This window comes from Astatotilapia calliptera, chromosome 13 (genome assembly GCF_900246225.1).
Source record: "Astatotilapia calliptera chromosome 13, fAstCal1.2, whole genome shotgun sequence".
Classification (NCBI taxonomy): domain Eukaryota; kingdom Metazoa; phylum Chordata; class Actinopteri; order Cichliformes; family Cichlidae; genus Astatotilapia; species Astatotilapia calliptera.
In genome coordinates, this window is record NC_039314.1 from 21,232,301 (window position 1) to 21,254,890 (window position 22,590).

At 40.9% G+C, this 22,590-nt stretch overlaps 1 protein-coding gene across 7 annotated transcripts in view; it reads left to right on the forward strand.

Annotated features, from left to right (window-relative positions):
• The window catches only part of camkmt (calmodulin-lysine N-methyltransferase), a 119,137-nt gene that overhangs the window by 66,364 nt on the left and 30,183 nt on the right, over positions 1-22,590 (forward strand). For all 7 annotated transcript variants that reach the window (XM_026189212.1, XM_026189211.1, XM_026189213.1 and 4 more), the window contains 2 exons: positions 18,841-18,901; positions 20,210-20,261. In XM_026189212.1, the coding sequence (XP_026044997.1) occupies positions 18,841-18,901; positions 20,210-20,261 (113 nt within the window). The remainder of the gene's footprint in view (positions 1-18,840; positions 18,902-20,209; positions 20,262-22,590) is intronic.

A 22,590-nucleotide genomic window follows, 5' to 3' on the forward strand; every position in this document is an offset into this window, starting at 1 on the left:
TTGTCACTGTGCCCAACAGCATTCCCAAACTCTTCACGGTTCATGTTTAAAGCCACACTTGTAAACTGTCGTGAGTTACACAGCATAGATTAACAGAGGAGGAAATACTGAGAGCTCTTCCGGGGACTGTCATAAAAGCAACAGCTCATAAAAATCAGTTTAATTTCCTGCTTTCTTTTTTTTGGTTGTTTTGAGAATTCACACAAACTTACAAATATACGCAGCTTTAGTTGTTCTTGGTCTTAAAGTATTTCTTTCTTCTTGTTGTACCACATTTATGCCCCTCCTAACTACTCAGTTCTCTCTTTTTGGTGTGTAATGCTCAGGTAGTCTTTCCCATATCCTTTTCTGTCCATTCTTTATAAAAGAAGAAAAAATGGAAATTGTGTGACACTGGCCTTTCTCCAAAGTTGGTTTGGACAATCCGTCTGTCCCATCTGTTGAAAAACTGGACTATGTGTCACGTTTTGTTCCTAGAACACCAAGGAAAATAAAGTGTCTGTAAAGAAACGATGATGGAAATATTTGTTTTTCTCTGATAGGCTCATCTGGCTACTTTAAATCACAGAGGTGAATATCTCACTCAGAGTGAGCCCTCATATGCACATACACACAAGTGTGTGAAGGAGGAGGCTTTCCATGGTACAATAGTGGACCAAGGGGCACGTCCATTATGCTTCAGCATGGCTGTATAAGTGCTTCTTTGTCACTTTGCACAATGGACACATTGTGCAGGTAGTGTGAGTAACTTTGTGGTGTGTTTTACTTGGAGTTGAACAGACATTTTTTCTTCTTCTTCTTTTTTATTTCTGTGTTCTGTATAATAACAATGTTCCACTGATTGTGTATGTGCACACCATTGTGATTTTTCAGTTTGACTTCTTGCATTCAGAAACTATTCAGTCACCATCAGCGGCTCCCCATTGCCCCAGTAAAGGCCCTCCCTGCCTGGACATTTGAAAAGAGACATTGGAGAAACGAGGAAATGACCCGTGCTTAGCCACACAACATGCTAGCTGTGCTCAGACAATCAGCATAGCATTAGTAGGACTGTTGAATAGAGCCATCATGGCTTCCTAGCCCTGGGGAGCCAGTGATCTGCCTATGGGCTTTATGGAGAGTGGGGGTCCTGCAGAGTTGCCAAGGGCCAGAGTAGAGGCCCATGTGGACCCAGTTAGAAACTCCTCCTAGCTTCACAGGAGCGAGTGTTTTTGTGCTGCAATCTGATTGGTCTCAGAAATTGTCCTGCAGTAATGGCAATTGAAAAATATCTGGAAACGTAAAGAACTAGCTTGAGAGGAAAGAGCAACAAGTCCTGAAACAGATGGTATGGACCCTTCAAAGCCCTTATCGCATAATCGCAGAAAACTGTAGCAATTTCTCAAAGATACTCGAAACAACCAGCTTGTATATAACTGCTGCACATTTAAAGGGAAGAGGTGGCCACAGCAAGTATTGGTTTGATTTAGTTCTTTTTTTTTTCCCGTTTCCTGGTTTGTATGGTATTCATTGATAAATAGAAATAAATAGATATGGACATTTTCAAGGATTCTTAGTTTACTGAATTTTGTTAATTAAAACATTACGGAAGTTTTCATCCATGCAAACTGTCAATAAGTTGCTCTGGTTAAAGTATGTCTATGTTTCACATGGTACTAATTTGAGCTTTGCCGACCTGTTTGCCTGCACATTTCACACATTAAGTGTGATAAATCTGTTATATTTTCTGTACTTTCCTCTGTTCCCCTGCCTCCCTTCCTCCCTCAGGTGTTGTGGAAGGTATTATTTTGAAGAGACCTGTGAGAGAAAGAGAGAGAAGCAGACAGAAAAAGCTATAGGGGGAGTCAGAGAGGGCTAAGTGGCCTTTCGTTGCCCCCAGGGTGTGCTCCGTTGGCGTCCGTGGGTGCTCTTTGTCCAGAGCTTTCACTGTGATTAGAGCGTTTGAGTTGACAATTCACTTAAGACCCCCTTTCTTTCTTTGCTCTCCCTTCTACTCTTTCTCTCGCTCCCACAGTGCCCCCCTGCACCTCCACCCTCCATCCTGTTGCTTTCTCTCACACACTCTCAGGGTATATTACCTGTTCATGTAATGCAGTTAAGCTCAGCTAGAAGCCTTTCCTCGTAATACCACTTAATTCCCCATGTGGCAGCCAAGGTAAATGCAGGAGAGAAAAGAAAGCGAGTGATGACCAGCGATGGTGGTGCTGGGGTGAGTTTGGGAATGAACTAGGAAAGTGAGAGAGGGAGAGGGGGGAGATGAGAAGAGAGAGTGGGAGCAGGCAGGAAAGGTACCATCCACCCTATTGCTGCTTGGTGAACCTTTGCCATCAACCCAGTGTGATAATGGCTCTGATTGCAGAAGACCAGCATACCTCTGCCTGAGAGCCTCATGTAAAATATAGGACATTTTGCAAAAGGCAGTAAATATGTGAGGCCTGGAGTGGTGGCTGGAGGCTGCACTTGGATTAGTCCTGGCCGGACAGCTAAGTGTGAATGTCCAACCTCCAACTGGGAAAATTCAATGTAACTTAATGTTAAGCTGTAAAACTAGCAATTTAAGGTGGCATTCAGAATACTACCTGATTTTACAGACAGGGATGTGACATCCTGTCAAAGGGAGTTATGCATGTTGCTTGAAACAAATAGTCAGATTACGTAGACAATATGATGTGACAAGGTTCATACAACATAAAGAGAAGGCTATATACACACACAGGAACACAGTGAGGGCTAATAAGGGGTGTGGAAACAGGTGGGTAACAACGGGTGAAGATAATTAACATAATGAGACAGGGGAAGTTAAACTAGACACAGAGGGCAATAACTACCATAATAAAACAGGAGGTAAGGCACAACTAAACAGAGGAACGAGATTAACTTCGTGTAAGGAAAGACTGAACGCTGAAAGACAAAGGACAAACAATATCACCAGTGTGTGAATGTGTGTGTGAATGGGTGAATGACTTAATGTAGTGTAAAGCGCTTTGGGGTCCTATGGACTAGAAAAGCGCTATACAAATGCAGGCCATTTACCATTACCATTTACCAATAAGACGATTAAACAGGTGGAGGAACAGAAAGGAAGCACAGAGAGAACTAACTCAAATACAAAAAAAATGAGTAGCTCACAATAACTTGGAGTTTAGAATAAAAAAATGATTTTTATCCAAAGAACAGAAAACTTAACCAAGCACATATTCACTAAGAGAAAAATTAGGAACCCTTCTGTAAGACTAAAGATAAATACAAAGCAACTGGGGACAAAAATACTGTGGAAAAACCCCCTAAAAGTTTCAAGATGACAACTATAAAAATCAACAACAAAGCATATAAGAAACTGAAGGAGAAAATACCCAAATTCAAACTCAACAAACAGGCTGAGCACATATAGAGGACAGGGGAGAGGTAAAATAAACAAAATATATATAAACAATTCTATATTTCATTAAGAACAAGGAGCAAAACTTAAATATTAAGGATGCTCAAAACAAAAAGTCTATGTCTGTGTCAGAAAACGAGCCATGAACACCCAGGCACAGCCAATGACTACAGCATGGCTTTAAAATCACACTAATTCAATATCCCGTGTAATATTTAAATGTATGATATGATATAATATTATATTTAAATTCTCAGGCTGCTTAGACTTATGATAACTTCTTATATCCTTAAATGTTGCTTTAAGTGCCTCTTTTTTGATGCAGGTTATTCCTTTACAACTATGTAAATATTCATATAATAACATAAAATGCCAAAAATTGTGTTTTTCTGTCTTTATTCATAAAATTCTTACGCTTAGGAAGGTTCCGAGGATCATATGTTAATACACATTAAAGTTTTTATATAATGGACAGTTAATTGATTAAGCTGCAGATTATTTAATAATATAAATGCTACACTTTGTGGTCAAAAGAGTTTGGCAGCTCTGCTCTCAAAAAGTGAAAACCTTACCTGATTTAGCGTCAGCAGCCATTCTGTCCCCGTACAGGCGTTCACCTCTTCCAGTGCTCCGGTTGCTGTTAGAAGTCCTATACTCTCCACTTGCCTTGTCCGCTTGTGCTCCTCTACTGTGTAAATTCAGGTGACCTTTAACTTGAATTTTATTTGGGTAATAGAAGAAAGTCAAAGAGACATAAATCTGATGAATAGAGCAGAGAGGGAAGAAGAGTTTTGTTATTGTGACCGAATAAACTCTTGCAATTATTACATGTTGTTAATGAGTACATAATGGTGCTCACTGCAGTTCAGTTCGGTTTAGTAACTTTCCCCCTTACAGCAACACTCCACTAAAATCTGGCTGATCTGGGGGAATGAATCCATGTGCACAATGTCAATAAAATTGTGACGTTCTGCTCTTTGGTTTGTGTGATTTCACTAAAGATTGCTGTTTGATGTCTGAGTTGAAGCCAGAGAGCCAGCTTAATTGGTGTCGTAGCAGGAAATGCACAATGACACACCACTGAAGGGGATCACAGACAAAACTTTTTAATGTTCCCCGTAGTTTGGGCTTCTGACTTGACTTGTTTTAGTCTCTGACCTGTTTCTTTATTGCTCTTTCTTTCCCTCTGTTCAAAAATGTACCGAAGAACAAACTAATCTGAAATTAACTGAATGAAAAAGTATCTTTTCTTAAAATCTACAACCCAATATCCAGCCAGTGATAGAAAACGAGAGAAGAAAAAATAAGTAGGAGGAAAGAGAAGAAATTGCCAAAGAGAAAAAGGCATGGAGGAGAAGAGGGCAGGGAGAAGAAAAAGGAGCAGGAGGGGCTGACATTGCTCCTGGGTTAGTGCTCCAAAACGGAGTGCTAAAATCGTTTCAGCTCAGATAAAGCTCTGGCCACTGCCAGGCCGCCCCAGGATATCTGCCCCGTTCATCTGCCTCTCCAATGAAACGCCTGCACACAGGGAGCCTTCAGGCAGCCCATCACACACACACACACACACACACACACACACGAAAGTGCTCGCACACGCGGACACTAACTCAGTTGGAAATACACACAGGCACCGCTGTATCACACACTATGCATACACTTGCCTGCCTCTCATGGTGAGTTTGTTGCACAGCAATTTATTTCTCTTGAGAGAGAGAGAGAGAGAGAGAGAGAGAGAGAGAGTGTGACATAGAGCCCAGGGGTTCGTCTTCCTCTTATGAACCTCCCAAATTAACACTCTACCTCCATCTCACCTCCTATCAGTCAATGCTGCTCACACCCGTTTGACTCATCTGCACATTCAGTTCACAGTCACTACTTTGCTTTGCTTTTCATCTTTCTAATATTTTTTCAGTGACTGGACTGAGACTAAGAGACAGGAAGGGAGCAGAGAAGAGAGTAAAGTGGGATCAAAGTCAATAAGATTTCTGTGGATTTTGTGCTAAAGCAGTGGTAGAAATACTTGCAATTTTTTAAGTTATTAATGTCTAATAGAAAAAAGAAAACTCACAGATAATCACACTGAATAAGGGCGGTTTAGTTTGGTCAGCTTGGTGCTGGCTCGTCCTGGACTGGAAGCACCTTGGCGGGCAGTTAGTTTTTAAAGAGGCTAAAACACATACAGTTACTGTATTTTCTGTAGCACCTCCTACCCTCATCCAGACTTAAAGCACAAAATACTGCTCCTGTGTTAGTTTTTATCAACTGATACACAGCTGTCATCTTTTTGACAGGTGAGTACAACAACCAAATATAACCAAAAAGTGTGGTAAGACTGGGCAATTAATGTAGCTTTTCAAGGAAGATGCCATACATGTGCAATTTTAGTGAGTGAGTGAAACAGATGTTTTTGGATTGTGGAAATTTGATCCAACTTTAAAAAAATGTTATTTTAAAAAAGATATTACCAGGATAATCTTTAGTTGCAGCTTCACATGCATGGAGGTGTATGCATGTATTGCCTGTAGTTACTACAGGTGTTGTTTGGATAATACTTGCATATGTGATACCTGGTTTGCCACAGTAAGAGCATTCACAGTCTACTTACACAGTTAAAACAAAGCCACAGTCAATTTGACAATTTTACCCCCCAGCATCGCTGTCATTCAGTCCTAAACAGATCTGCCTCTCCGTGTTTACCTCCTTCACCCTTCCTTTTGGTTCTTATAACCTCCCTTTTATTATGTCTTCATCCATCTCCTCTCTTTTTCCTTCGGCACCTCTTCACTGAGATAGAAAATCTAGGTCTCATGTTTAAAGCATCAGTGCAGTTGTTGGGCAGACCCCTGGATATCTCTCTCTCTCTCTCCCCCCCCCCCCCCCCCCCTTTCTTCCCCTCACCCACTCCACATCTCTCTAACTCTTCCTGAATATATCTTTTTATCCTCTTGTCAGTTGCCTCTCTCTGAATTTTGCTGTCTTTTTGGTGTACAGCCCATGGCCTCCTCTCTCCTACGCTGATGAGCTCACAGAAGTAGAAAAAAACCCCATCCTTAAGTGCAGACATGTTTTCATCGAAAATTATACACACTCTGCTATATTCCTACTTATCTCATACTGACTTGTGGTGGAGTGGGTGTAGGAATTCAGGTTATAATTTCCTGTCTGTCTTTTTTATGTATAACTGGAAGAGAAGGTCACATATCAAAAAAGTCTGCGGAAGAGAATATTAGTGAGTTTAGTGAGACAACCATGACAGAAAAAGTGAAATATAAAAATGTAATAGCATTTCTTCAAGTGTTATAAAAGCATTATCAGTAAGGTGTTCACTGACTGAAGCAATCTCAGCTTCAAGGTAGAAATAATAGTTGTGGCTGTGGAGCTTTTGATGGTTGACAGCAGATGAAGCTCAGTTGTCAGTTGTGAAGACTTAACTAATTGATTTGTTGATCATCAGAAAATTAGTATGCTGTATTTCTTTGCTCTGCGTCGTTGGAAACAGAATATCTTTTGGTTGGGGACTTTTGATTCATAAATTCATAAAAACTCAGTTTTCACTGTTTTCTTATATCGGCAAACAGTTGATTCTTAACGTCGCGGTTTTGTTGTCAGGTTAAGGGGCATCTCCTTGTGCACTTCTAAAGAGCCTCTGGCACTGTTGCTATTTTTAAATTGTTCTTTTACTTGGATGAGATGAATTTGCAATTCATCTGGATTTCCTCCAGATGCATACCCTTCAACTTGAATTTCATTTTAGGGAAGTCTTGTCAGAAGAATGGATTGAGAGGGAAGATTAAAAAGGCGCATGTTGAATGTTCTTACTTGGATACCTCAGATGTTGAAGTAGAAGTCAGAACTAGTTAGAACCTGGGGGGATGTATTCACGAATGTTTAACCATGTAGATATTTAAAAAACAAAACAAAGGAACAACAAAGCAACGAGATTTCTCCTGGTTGTGTCTGTGATGTATCTCCTTCAGGTCTGGACGTCGCCTCACTGAAGACCGGTGCCTGTGTTGTAGTTGGTGACTCTGCTCTCTTCACTAGATCTTCAGTATGAAGTCTGGTCAGGCTCAGACAGAAGCTGATGGTTGCTGTCTGCTCAAGTTTAATAATCTTATTTAAATTGCAGATCTTAATATCAATTGTCCTGGAAGTGTTGCAGTGTTCTTTATCGCACTAAGATGGGAATGAAATTCAGTGTTATTGATCTTAAAATTACATTCATATAACATGCTACTCAAGTACTGAAAAAAAAACAGACTAGAAAAGGACATGAGAGACACAGAAGGTAAACGGAAACTGAAAAAATGTTGGATTTTCGTTGGTTTTTGTCTTCCATCAGGACATTTGGAGGTGGAGCTGATCTGATAGGGAGAGGGAAGTTTATGTGATTTAAGGACAGTAGAATAAAGAAATACACTGATATTAATTATATCACTGTATAATTGTGGTTAGTTGGTTATCACTGCATGTTTCTTATTGAAAAGAACAAGTCTTTCGTTCTTTCTTTCTTCCCCACTTTTTTTTCTTGTCCTAATTGTTTATACATTAACATTCAAGAAAGTAGATAGCTTGGTGCAGGTGACACCCTGTAATTTGACATCCTTGCCTTTCTCCAAGGAAGAAGAGAGATGCAATCTATGGCAATCTTCACTTTGTGTGCGTGTGTGTGTGTGTGTGTGTGTGTGTGCCCGCGCACATCATAATCTAGGGTTGTCACATGGCCCTATGCCACTCTCCGTATGCTAATCAATGAATGAAGCTCTGCAAAGCTCTCGTCTGCCAGCTAAACCCAACACCTCAGTGCTGATATGTCTATTAGCCACATGTCAGACCCCCTCTTTGTTTCTGTCTCCTCCTGTCTCTTGCCACATTGCATCCACTTGATTGTTCCCCCCTCACTGTAATTCTCTGCTGCTGTATCTCTCTCACTCTCCGTCTATTTCTTTTTCAGATATAGATATACTTCATTCAACTCCTCTCCTGTAAGCCCAACTTTCTCTTGGTTCCTTTGCTCACAATGCCTGCTCATCACATGTAATTTCATCAAGTGCACATTCTCTTCTATTCACTGTCCACAAGAAGTGCAAGCCATGATGGGATAGGTGGTGAAGGAAGCCAGTTCACGATGTTGTTGTCAAGCTTGGTGCATTTTCTTTCACTCCAACTGTAGCGCACTGTTACATTCATTCAACAATTGAATCCGAAAAGAAAACACGCTACATCCAACAGCTCAGCTTGGCTTCTTGGTCCAGCTCTTTTCTCACCAAGTAGAACGATCCTCTAGAAAAGAAAGCAAAAGTTGGACTTGAAAAAGTTTTAAAGTTTAAATTCAGCATGGATGCGGAATGCAGAATGCTTCCTTGAATGGCATGAGCTTAATAAAAAAAAAAAAAAAAAAGCCCACTGCTTTTGTGATAGTTAAAGCTATAAAGATAAGCAAGAGTACCTAAACTTTAAAAGTTGCACAGACTTAGTTTATGCAACAACTTATAGGTACACTTGTTCATCATGTGTCATCGTCTCCTGGGCTTTATAATTGAAGCTGGCAATTGCTAAAGTGCTATACTTACTATAATACAATACAATAATGAGGTAAATCTAAAATAATAATTACTTGGTTAATCTCTATGTGTCTACTGGGTTAGAAAAATATATATTACCGGTACAAAAATTATTATAATGAGTAACATAAACACCCATCCTTAGAGCAGACACATTACAGACACTAAGAAAAAGGTGTTTGATGTCTACATTTTTCCTGTGTGGCCTTCTCTCTAAATTGGCACTCACTCATCAAATCTTTGAGAACCCCTGCTGTACGCTGAGGCTCTGCTCTATGATATCAAGGTTCAAGAAAAGAATCTTTCATGTTGACACAAATACTGATAGACAGGTAGAGGAGAGATAAAATGAGATGTAGACATGCGTTTGTCTTAATGCTTTTGCAGACTTGAAGACAAACGCACGGCGGGCAGAGAACTGTGCAGGCAGTTACAGTATTGGAGCAGTTAGACAGGCAGTCAGCCCTGGCATTTTGCTGCAGATAAGTAAGCTATCAGAGGAGGGGGATAAATAGCAGAGTAAAGATTGGTACCGGCCCCCTCAGAGAGGAGCGGGGGGCCACAATGCAGGCGTGGTGGGCAGATAGCCCCCTGCTCTCATTATACTCTGCCTAATCCAAAACGATGTTTACTCAGAGAGAGAGAGGGAGAGAGAAAGAGAGAGATTGAGAGAGAGGCCACGCTTATCGAAGCTCTGCACAGTCCTTCAAGTGTGTGTGCGAGTGCATGTTTGTGTGCATGTGCTGGTGTGTCAGTGTGTGTGTGAGTGCATGCTAAAATGAGCCTTTTCCAATGGAAAAAGGGATCAGGAGTGTCTCCAAGGCGGACTCTGTTGGCTAGAATGTCGATGCTTATCACACACCGCCTGGCTCTTCTGGTGAAAGGCGAATAGGCTATCTAAACTGCCTATTCACAGCATGTGTATTTACCATACCAGCAAGGCAGAATGATCATTTTGTAATTGCTATTAATATTAACACATTGCTAATAATAGCTCAAGCCTTTATAAAGCAGTATCTAATCTAATTTGTCAGGGGATGAAGGTCTAAAGGGCATAAATCATTGTGCTTTTTTTGCTTAGTAAAATTCTAGAAAATAAAATAGTTACATTTGTTCTTTTTGGTCTTTATCCCTGTTGATATGCAGCTTACTTTAAAGATTTATTGAAGACTCATAAGGTTAAAGGGTCTTTATAATGTTTTAAACTGATTGCAGTTTTCTTTTCATTACTAGGATATATGTCATATATAACTAGAATTGTACTATTGCAATGTCAACATAACCTGCTCTCTTCAGTTAGACCTCCTAGTAAGAAAAAACACATCACTAAAAACACAATAAGCAGAAGAAACCTAATACTCCACAAACTACTATTTAATCAAATTCATTCGGTTTTATTTATAAACTAGCAATTCACAATAAAAGTGGTTTTGACGCACTTTATAAAGCAAGGCTAAGATCTTACAATGTTAGATATAACCCAGTCAATAAGATACCCTGTGAGCGAGCACTTGGTATCGGTGGGGAGGAAGAACTCCCTTTTAACAGGAAGAGATCTCTATGAGAATCAGGCTGAGGGAGGTTTTGGGGGTTGAGATAGAAAGAAAAGGAGAGCATAGAGAGATTATGAGGCTAGAATGAATCAAAGTCTTGATTAACAAACTGTTTATGAGGAGTGAAAGTCTGCACACTGTGAATATAACTTTTTCTTTTTTTAAATAGCTGTCTTTTTGTCAATAGTGGATGTATGGTGGCAATATATATAAAATATACTATAGTATATGGTAAATGGTAAATGGCCTGTATTTGTATAGCACTTTACTAGTCCCAAAGGACCCCAAAGCGCTTTACACATCCAGTCATCCACACATTCACACACATATTATTTAAAAAGTAATTAAATTTTTGTATGAGGTACTACTCACTACATACAATATATATGTATGTGTGTGTGTGTGATTTTGTTAATCCACAGCTGATAAAACGAACTAGAAGCAGGTCACCTGTGCCTCAGGGTGATGCCATGCACAGACAGAAGCACCCATACTCACAAATGCTTGCATCGTTGTGAAGAATCTTTGTTGGTCTGTTTCTGGCTTTCTTAACCATTTTACTTTCACCCTCTCTCTGATTCTCTCTTTCACCCACACAAACAGAGAGCATACATGCACACAGCTATGTGGTCTTATGAACTGTGTTTACCCTGCCTATGCTGGCTGGGGTAATCCTGGCCTTCACTAAAGTGGCCATGTGAGAGGACAGATTGTCAGTTGATCATGGCCAGCCGAGAGCCTTATCCCTTATTGGATCGGCCATGGAGGAGGCTTAGGAATTATCTAAGGCTTCGCTTAATGTGGAGACAGATCACCACCAGAGAGCCACAGAGTCTGAAGACATACTAGGCCTGAGGGGAGAGAAAGACACTGTGTGTGTGTGTGTCTGCTTGTGTGTATAAGAGAGTAACAGAGAGGTGTGTGTATCAGTATGTAGTAGTGTGTGCGTGCACAAAGCAAAATCATGGCCCACTTAACCCCCATCTTGACACCTCCACCACCCCCTGCCCAGAGTCTATTTTTTTCATCATCCATTCCTCTCTTTCTTACCTCTCTCCCTCCTATGCCCTTTCTCATTCCCATACCTCTCTTTCTCTGTGTTGCACTTTTCCGCCTCTTCATCACTTCTTCATTTTCCTTACTTGTGTCGCGTTCTGTCATTACTCAACAGATGCTTTATGACCTGACTTTCTAACCCCATATCCATCACTTCTTCATATTTCTTCCTACCCAGTTCATGTCACTGCTCTTTTACACTCCTCATTTTCCCAACACATCCCTCTCAACTCCATTCATCATCTTCTTCTTATGCATCCTCCTGTTTTCCCTTTATTTCATCTTTTACTCATGCTATCCTCTTGATAGTCCTATACAGGAGTATTCTGTCCTCAGCAGGAAACCCGGCAGTGGCAGATGAAAGAAATGTGAAAACAAACATTTTATTTCCTTGAGTGAAAGGAAAGCAAGCTAAATTTCTGCTTGTTAAGGAAAACTGTTTACCAGTCCCTCATATCTCATCACACTCCAGTGTTGCAAAGACAAATATACAGCCCCTTGCACACACACCAGTATATGATTAGGTTGGTTGTCTTATAACTAAACTGACCTTTATCATGCTAAAAGAAGAGATGACTGAAAACCCAACTAACTGCAAAGAGCTTGACTTGAATGAATGAACTTGAGTGAATGTTTACACAGTCTGAAAAGCAGCAGTTTAGATTGTTTTCAGCACCAGCTAACTTAAGCAGATCTTGTTATCTTTCAAATGAAAGTGTTCCGGCAGTGTTTAATTAATTCTTGGTATTGAGAACAGAGTAAAAGCCTCGTCTCAAGTACTGTTAGCTTATCTTGGCTTAGTTAGATGATAATACCTGGATCCCCTTTGAGATACTTGAAATAACCCTTTAGCTAAGTTTCCTGGCCTCAAAATACCTCAAGAAGATGCAGAGGACACAGGCAGGGAAAGGGTACCTGGGTTACCAGGTTACCTTTCCTAGACTGCTGCCACCTGGAAAGGCAGCACCAAGAAAACAGCAGGATAGATGGATAATTCTATCCCTGTGCGTGTGATTACTGACTGAAGCCAGATTAGCGCTGCCGTAAGTTGTGTAGTAACTGGGGTAAGTTAGTGGTCACCAGAATGAAAACAAATGAAGATAGTGCTGATATACATTAGATTCAGTGCATTGTAGAAACTAACATTTCAGCAGGACCTTCACCTCATGGAATATTAACGTGGTGAATATTTTATTTTATAAAGGGTCCATAGGGTTATGTTTGCAATCAAGCATGTCTTTGGCCAACGTTTTAAGAAAAGTTAAAAACTACAAAAATGTTTTTATCCAACGCATTTTTGCATGTTATGTTTTCTTCATTGAAAATATGTATTTCTGGCTTTGGTGGTGTACATTTGGTGGCTATATAATTACATTATAAATGTAATCTTAAACAAACTGCTGTGTTCTGGGATGCAGGACTGTGCAAAAGTCATGAACCCCCATTTCGATTTTTCTAGGAAAATAGGAAATTGTTCCAGTAATTTGAACATGTTTCTATTGAAACATGTTCAAAAATATATAGAAATGCAGTATATAGAGTTCTTGCAGTTCTAATGAGCTTGAAAGGCAATTTTTGTTATAATAACCCATATTCTTCAAAACAGCTGGCAAAATGTCTTGTGATTTCTTTAAGAAGTCACCAGGATGTCTGTCTCCACGTTGGTTGAGTGTGGAGTAAGTGCATATGAGAGCATGAGGGTGGGAATGGATGTTTGTATCTGTGTGTGCCTGTATGTCTGTGTCTATATGTCAGGTTGGGTGTCAGGCGCCACCTCTCTGGGGACATCTCAGGCCCTCCAAGGTATGGAGGCCTATCTCCCCCTACCACCACTTCCCCTGCCAGTGGCGGTCCCCCTCGGACATCGGTGCGTTGGTGGCTCTTTGTGTCCGGGGGTGGGCGTCCAGGTACACACCGGCTCACTCCTTGGCGGCCGCTTATCGGGGCCTGGAGCCTGGGGCTCGCTCGGGCCACTTCGGAGGTGGGGTGCCCCCGGCCTCTCGGCCTGGGGCTCGGTCACTCAGGCGCGGCTGGCTGCCGGCGGAGCTCACGGGCGCGTCACTGCAACTCCCCCTGGCTTCTGCTCCGCGGCTGCTGGGTGAGCCCTCATCTGGGACTCTCCTCAGCTCTTTCTGGGACAGTGGCGCGGCTGCCCCTCTGTTGGTCTTCCTTGGTCTCTTGTGTTCTGGGGGCCTCTGGATGTCTGGAGTTTTGATCTCCTCCACACCTGCTTCACGCCCTGGAGGACGGGGCTGTGGCCCCCCCACACCCTCTAGCAGATTATTACATGAAGGAACCTTTTAAAAAACAAAAAACAAGCGCGTCCATGCTCACAGGTGTACACACGGGTGATCACACCCACAAACTACACCCTTTTTGGCTCCTACCTCAAAGCACACTGTGTTCTGTTGATCTTATGTGCTGCACAATAATGTTTAATATTTAGTATTTACTGTCATATTCCCATATATCATTGTGATGTTGTTTATTCTATTACTCTTGTTCTCTTCTGCTTGCTTTCTTTTTTCTTTCTCAGCAGGTGACCCAGGTGATCGATATGCATTTTTTTTTCTCTGCCCGTTCTGTTGGTTTTTGTCTTTTGCCCCTCTCCCCCGTCCCTCTTCTCAGCTGTTTCTCTTTCCCTCTTTCTTTCTCCCCTTCTTTCCCCCAGTCAAGTCTGTCCCGTATTCAGTAAGTGAAAATAAAATAAACAATAAAAGGTGAATCAAATGGACCATTACGGCAAGGCTGGGATGGTCAATTTGGTAAAGTAAATCCGTTGGGCATCTTTCTTTGCCTTTAGACAACAATTCTGATGGCAAAAGAGCCAAACGGGACAGGCAAAAAAAAAAAAAAAAAAAAGAAGTCACCAGGAATACTCCTCTGTGCTTCGTGAATGACATTTAAAGCTCTTCTTTGGATGTTGGCTTCCTTTTGTTCTGTTTTATATCAAGATATCAATAATGTTGAGGTCTAGGCTCTGGGAGGCTAAATCATGACTGATAGTATTGCATTGTATGTTTTTACTGTACCGGCAGAGTGTTTGTGATCGCTGCCATGCTGAAAAATGAAGCTATTGTCAATCAGATACTTTCCAGATGGGGTTGCATGATGGATCGAAATCTAAATGTACTTTCCTGTATTCATAGTTCCACTAATATTCACAAGATCCCCAACACCACTGGCTGAATTGCCAGAAAGCCCCAAACCATGACAAAGCCTCCACTGTGTTTTGTACATGGCTGTAGACACTGGTTGTACCGCTCTCCCAACATCCGCCATACATTTGGAACACGATTTGAACCAAAGATTTCATACTTGGATTCATCACTCCACACAACATGTTCCCACTGTTTTCCAACCCAGTTCTCATTTCATTCGTTAAGAATTCCTTAAGCTAATTGACAGCCTCACTTACTCTGGTGAACAATAGATCAACTGAAGGCTTAGAAACATTTCTCAAGTTTTGCTTTGCTGGATTCTTTCCAATTTCAGAGACATAACTTTCAAATATCGTTCATCTGCTATAGATAGTTTTTCAGGGTTGTCGCTTCTGCTTTTGTCCTCCTTAGTTCAATTTCCTTAGTTTTTTTTTTAAGGACATGCTGTGCACCAAGCGGAGATAGCAGAGATATTCTAGCTAATAACTCTGGCAATCTCCTTATTGGTGCAGAAATGCTCATTTATGCCTGCCAAACAACATTTTTCATAGATTCAACTAAAGAAATGGGAACATTTCTGTTCCATTTGCCTCTCATAAAAACCAACTACTATTAACATAGAGCTTAAAGATCCAACTGAATTAAGAATTGTCTTTGTCTGTTATGTATAGACACAGTGTTGGGTCATCCAATGAGTTATGTGTCTTTATTATGCTTGAACGATTGATAGGTCAGTGTTAAGTAGCTTAACAAACAAAAATGAGCAACTGTATGGAGAACAACAAGAAAAATAAAAGAAACTCAGCAGGAACACTTCAATGATATATAGAAGTAAAATTGGAAATTCCCCTCTGCAAATTTCATATATGCACAGAGTTTTTAGATGAGAAAAATGCTTTATATTAACCTGAGTGACCACATGACATCTTACAGAGTTAACAATGATCGTGCCAAACACACAGTCCCGTAGCCACACATATGGTTTTCAGGATAATAGTAGTGACAAGGTTTAGTTCCTGGGACTGATAAATATATTAGACACACACACACACACACACACACACACACACACACACACACACACACACACACACACACACACACACACCTGGACTGCTTTCTTACTTCATCTAGTAATTGAAGGTGGGAAATAATTTCATTATCCTGAGTAGGAAGAGTAATCTGTTCTCTGCTCTTGATCCTTTCATTTCCTACAGTGCACCTCGACCTAGGAGGCACACACACAAAAACAGATGCCACATACTTATCACACATGCAAGCACATATAGTTCTTATCACCTTGGGCTATTAATGTTATTGGAGTTGGGGATTAACCATCAGAGTCACATATTGCTTTACAAAGCTGTATTACCCAGTGGTGTCTTACTCTCACAAACATGTGTGCGCACTTTTGCAGTACATATGCACATAACCTTGTATGAATAGACTTTGTTGTGTGAGGGAGTGTGGGCAACAGTTACAGGACTGGCTCAATAAAAGTGATGAAAGTGGGGATTTTACATTATTGTGATTGAACTGAACTCTTAGATACTCTGTTGACTGGTGTTATTTTCTATATAGAAAAGTGACACATAGTCTTTTACGGTGGAAAGATTTGTCATGATTTGTGTACATGATCAGAAGCCAGCAGCTGATGAAAGTGTGAAGAGCCTAATTTTTACTTCTGCTTTTAGTAGCACATACCCACTTTAATGTTACATTACCACCCTCTACTGTTCATCTGCTCAAGATGTTCTGGTTGACCCTTTATGTCAAGTGTCATCTGTTGACATAGAGGGAAGGGGCTAAACTGTTATTTGACGGGGCTAAGGTCTGGGTTCTCATGCTATAAAATATAATGTGAGCATACAATCAGAAAGAAAAGGATCAAAGTTGAAGGGAGAACTGCGATGCTTCTGAAGACAGACAATATCCAGTATAATGTGTATATATATTTTACAGTGTGTTATTTTAACCAAATTCCTTGCAAAGATAAAACCACAATGAGCTTCATCGTTGCTCTAGCTGACCCTTTTCTTTATTGGCACAGCCTGGAGCTGCAGTTTATGTCACATACAATGCCCTCATGCTGAAAACACTCACAATATGGTACAAAATTGTTTATCGTATGAAAAACTGTGAGCTGTGGAACTGGCTCCCAGTTTGGATTCAGGAGATAGACAATCTCTCTGCTTTTAAGATTAGGCTTAAAACTGCTTTTTGATAAAGCAAATAATTGGGGCTGGATCAGCTGACTCTGAATCCTTCCTTAGTTATGCTGCAATAGGCCCAGGCTGCTGGGGTCTTCCCATAAAGCACTCTTCACGCACCTTTTATCAACACCACTCTGCATTAGTTATTATAAATCTCTGACTCTCTTCCACAGTGTGTCTTTTGCCTTGTCTTCCTCCCACCGGTCACAACAGATGATTGCCCCTTCTTGATCCTGGTTATTCTGGAGGTTTCTTCCTGTTAAAAGGGAGTTTTTTCTTCCCACTGTCACCATGTTCTCGCTCACAAGGGGTTGTCTGATTGTTGCAAACCCTATATAGACCCTTGAGGTGACTGTTGTTGTGATTTGATGCTATATAAGTAAAATAGAATTGAACTGAACTGAAAATTTTATCATACATTTTTCTTCCACTGCTGTTTGAGTAAACCTACTCAGCTTCTTGAGTAAATTATTTGTTATCTAAATTAATGATGGCTAACACAATTTTAACTTTTAAGAGTAAAACTAGATTAATAATAAGAAAATGTCACATAACAGTTACTTGCATGACGAGCTCCAGCATTGCTCTACCTTTGTGCCACTGACCAGCGTGTTGCCTGACAGCATAAAGTTTTCCATACTGTGTGGCCAGCTCCTGAGTAAAGGGGAGTAACAGATGAAATTTAAAATGTCACCGTATTTCAGCCTTGAATGTCTTGACACTTTCTAGAAGTGTAGCTACTCTGGCTGTCATTGTATTTTTATGTGTGTGTGTGTGTGTGTGTGAGAGATGTAGAAAGCGTGTTTTTTTCCCTTTTTTTAATGGGGGAAAGGAATATTTGGACATTTTATCAATAGGCATTATTAAATCCTGCTTGCTTGAGCTAATCTTGGCAGACCGGAGCGAGAGGAAAGAGAGAGAGTTAGAGCGAGAGCGGGTGAGAGAGGTAGCCATAGAGAGGGAGAGCAAGAGAGCAGTGATGTCTACCCCATGAGGTGAACAGAGACCGCCTGTAAGCCGCTTATTATATCGACTACCACCTTTTCTCTCTCCTCCTCCTCCGTTCCTCCCCTCCCCAGTTTTCTCTCGTTACCTCGCTCATTTTCTATCTCTGTATCCCTCGCTTGCTTGCTTTCTGAAACTCATTCTATATCCCCTCATTCTCTATTTTAAACAACTCCCTCATACAAATCTGCGCACGCAAACACACAAGCACACGCTCATACACACAAATTCACATGTGCCCACAAATACACACAGACAGCACCAAGGCGAACCTTCTTGTTCAAAGCCAGAAGCAAAAAGCTGAAGTTTTATTCAAATGAATGTTTACTTCTTCTACTGCCAAGATGTGTGTATTTGTCACCGGGTATATATGTGTATGCTGAGAGAGAGGGGGAACGGTACAGAGGATGCAAGTGTGCACGTTTTAGTGTGCGTTACATGCACGGCAGAAGAAGAAGGGCTGACAGTAGGTGATAAGCCAGACAGGCCTGCACGCTGTGATTATCACCCACTGGACCCCCTGTCACATACACATACGCGCACATTCAGGCACACACACTTGCATACACAGTGCCCAATGAGAGAGAGTGTGTGGCAAGGATTTAGGATAGGACAGACGTGGAGACAGACAAACAGACAGAGAAGCCTTGGATCACAGGCAAGGTGGAAAGCACAAGAGAAGCAAATGAACAGAGACTGGAGAAAAAAAACAATGCATCCAATTATGTTTCACTGAACACTCATTGTTTTTTTTTGGGTTTTATGTATCAATATTCATTTCTTTTAATGTTTTGGTAAAGATATCAAAGCGTTTTATCACTGTAGATATGCAAGATAGACGTTTGTAACATGTAACACCAGTCAGGCGTTGTAAATAACATGCTCTGTCTTGGTCTCTCTCTGATATAGGTGTGTGGCCATCTGAAGAGGTGATGGCGCATTACTGTCTGCAGAAACGTCACATGTTCAAGTGAGTTTTTCCTCTCTTTAGATCTACTCACTTCATCGACAAACAACTCACCTGTTTCCCCAAATGCACAAAAGCTAACAGCAGTTATAAGTTCTGTAGTATGACATCAGTAAAATATTTACAACTTAAACGTTCATTTTTATTTTATTGTAAAGAAGTGAGGTATTCAGAAAGATCTTCTGCAGCATATATAACTCCCTACTTTCAACCATATTTTTCTACATGAATACCCCACTTATGACAGGAAGCTGTTTTATGATAATGAAACAAAAAGAGCACCATCATTCTTTCTCTGAAACATTTTGGAAAGCAATACTTTCTTTTTTGCACTGACAGATTGTTAAGCTACAATAGAGAAATAATAGAAATCTGACTTTAAAATGTGTCTACTCTTCAGTAAAATTAAGGAGAAAATTGAAATTACAAATCACTTCCAGGAAGGTGGAGGAAAGTAAAGTAGAAGTGGGAAGGGTAACACATTTAATACACCAGAATATTTCTGTTGTTCTACTTTGAGATTTAAGTAATATTTTAATTGACCTTTTAACAGTGCAGAGTTTTACAAGTTCATAAATTTAATTGGCAGAAAATCAGTCTGAAACACGGGCTTTCTGAAAGTCACTCAAATGTAAATCAGACTTACACCTGCAGTAAATGCTTGGACCTTTCTGTGCAAATCTGTTGTTCTGTGCTGCTCTTTCCCCTGCTCTTGTCTGCTGAGCATCGGCCTGCCCTGTGGCACAGGGCTGAAAAGCACCCAGGCACTTTTGATTTCCACTCAAGGTGGAACGTCACCCTTTGATTTCCTGTTTTAACATTCAAGAGGCGGGAGGCAAGGAAGAGAGGGGTATTGATCAGAGCAGCGAAGTGAAGGTCAGCAAGCGAGGCAGGGAGGGATGAAAGAGGACAGTGGTTGAGATGGAGGGGAAGGGAGATGAAAGGAGGAAGAGGATGGAAAGAGGGGTTGAGTGAGCATCCGAGCTACAGGACTCTGGGTGTCTGGTGTGGATGTGTGTGTGTGTATTCCTCAGATTTCCCGCTGATTGAGCTTGTGCTTCTCAGTGTTCAATATTCAGCTTTCAGGTTGATGGTTGAATTGATATTTCTTACCCTGCTGTGTTTCCCGTGTGTGTGTGTTCTAGTGTTTGTATGATAGTATGCGTGTGTGCGCGAGTGTGTATCTACATCTGTGTGCATCTACTGTACAGTATGAACTCAAGTGTGTGTTTTAGTACTAAACTGCTGGTTTGGCTCAGCAAAGTGAATCTCACTCCAACTCGTCTCTCTCTTTTTTCATCTGTCTCTCAGGGGTGCAGTGTGTGAGTTAGGAGGAGGTATGACTTGCCTTGGTGGGCTCATGGTAAGTGAGATACACACAGATATTTCTGTGAGAGAAATAGCTTGGCTTGCCTAATGAAACCAACCCTCACCGATCAATACACACACAGCATGTGCACGGAGTATCCATACCTATTCAGACACTATCATTTACTGCTTGTGGGCATCTGTCTGTGTTTGTATATCTGTGTGTACCTTTACAGGTATATGCATACAAACTCTCTACTTAGATGATGTTAATTAAGTTAAGCACTACTGTTCAGAGTTAATAAAACAGCTTCTGCTTATGTTTAGCGCCCAACTGCCTGAACATCTCCACAGTATGTCCACACTGTCATTTAGGAGGACTCAGCAGTTAGAAAAATTTATAAATTTCATTCAAAATGTTATTCAGTACCAGACTATAGAGGTATTTTGCATTTCATGTGAAGTTTGCATGTCCTTCCTGTGCTCGTTCAGGGTTTCTCCCACAGTCGAAAACATGCTAGACTGATGCAGTTTGCCCAGCACCCTAAAAAAAGAAATTCCAAATCTTACATATTTATTTAAAAAAAATAAACCCACTGCAACTGAAAATGCATTTATGTAGCTCAACTAACATAGTTTATGTTACATGGAGAATTGTGAAGTTTATGAATTTGACAAAGACGATGTGAATGTTGTGAAAACATTATGATAACTGGATAATTTCAGCATGATATATACAATTTCATTTTGCATGTCAGCAAAAATATTCATTCCAACTGCAACTCAGGTATTTACAAACACTCACACACACACACACGCACACACACACACACACTGCAGGTGTGCTGCAGTCTGTCAGCCATAGGGTTTATTAGCAAGGGCCTTAAGGGCTTCTCCACATAGCAGGCGTCAGCGTCCCATCGATCTGTTAGGTGCCATTCTATGTGTGCGTGTGTGTGTGTGTGTTTGAAAGCTGGGTTTTATCTCTTGCCAGTCAATACACCATGTTTTGACATTGGTGGCTTGAGATGGAATCCTTCCTTCACACCTCTCCTTCTCCTCGTCCCTCTTTCATCCGTCACTGACACCACATTCACCACATGTTGTCCATGTGAGCACTGATTTTTTTCCCCCTCCTTTGTTTTCAGTTTACTTTCTTTATAATTATTTTGCTCTAGATTAAAATGCCAAAAATGCCAAAAGCAACAATATGTTTATATATACAACAGGAGAAACGTACATCTTATAATCCTAGACTCTGCATTAGGTTGCGCTTTCATTGGACAGGTTTACATATTTGGTTTATGAGAAAAACGTATGAATATTGTATTTTACTAATTAGATGCACTTCATTTAGTACATAAAACAAAGTAAACTCTTTTTTTTTACTGTTAAAATGTGCAAGATTTTTGACTGGATGTCAGGTTAATTGGTGGGTAACAGCCTTTGTTTAGATGAAGATCCTTGTTATTATGCTACAGGATACCTTCACTTCACATGTTCAGCACACTGGATGGCAGAATATATTCCTCCAAAAGCAGTACATACCGTTCATGTGTGGTACGGTGGTGACAGCGGGCGGTAGGATGCTGCTCATGAACTGTCAGGTTGGGTTCCGTCTTTCAGTTCAATGCACTAGTTGAGCCTGAGGTGCCATCCTCTGTCTGAGCAGATGGTGGGACACACAGCACGCTGTGACCCTCTCACACAACCTTCAGGGTCAACATGTGTCGTGTGTTCTGTTTCAGAAAATCTTTGGTCTACTACATCATACAGCTTCTTTTTGCCATTTCAATCTTAGGATTTATATGCATACCACCACAATAACTACTTGCAGTTACACTCACCTGTGTGTATATGCACATACACACTCCTTAACAGAAATAGACAGCCTGACACACACCCACCGATATAATAAAAGCATTTGCAATGAAAAGAGAATGTGAAAGATGAGGTTATAGTAAAGCACACACCTCACTATCTATATCTCCCTCACGCAGAGACACGCGACGCGACGCAGCGCAAAAGCTTTCTTTTCATTCTCTCGTCTCCCTCCATCTCTTTTCTCTTCGCCTCTCGCAGTCTACACTGCAAAGTTATATGAAGGGCATCAGGCAGGCCTGGCGAGCCGAGTGCAGAGTGACAGCGGCAAACGGAGTGATGGCTCGGCCTGATAAACACCCAGCGTCAAATGAAAAGGCTCTGCGCTTGCCATCATCCCCTGTCACAATGCAATTACTGAACAGAGTGATAGCAAGATAGCAGCCCCCACCGCTAGCCACAATGATAAAAGTATTGACTGATTTGATTGAATGATTAAAATAATGCAGACATAAAAATGGGGTGAAGATAGAGAGTGAAATGGCAGCGAGGAGAGGGAGCAA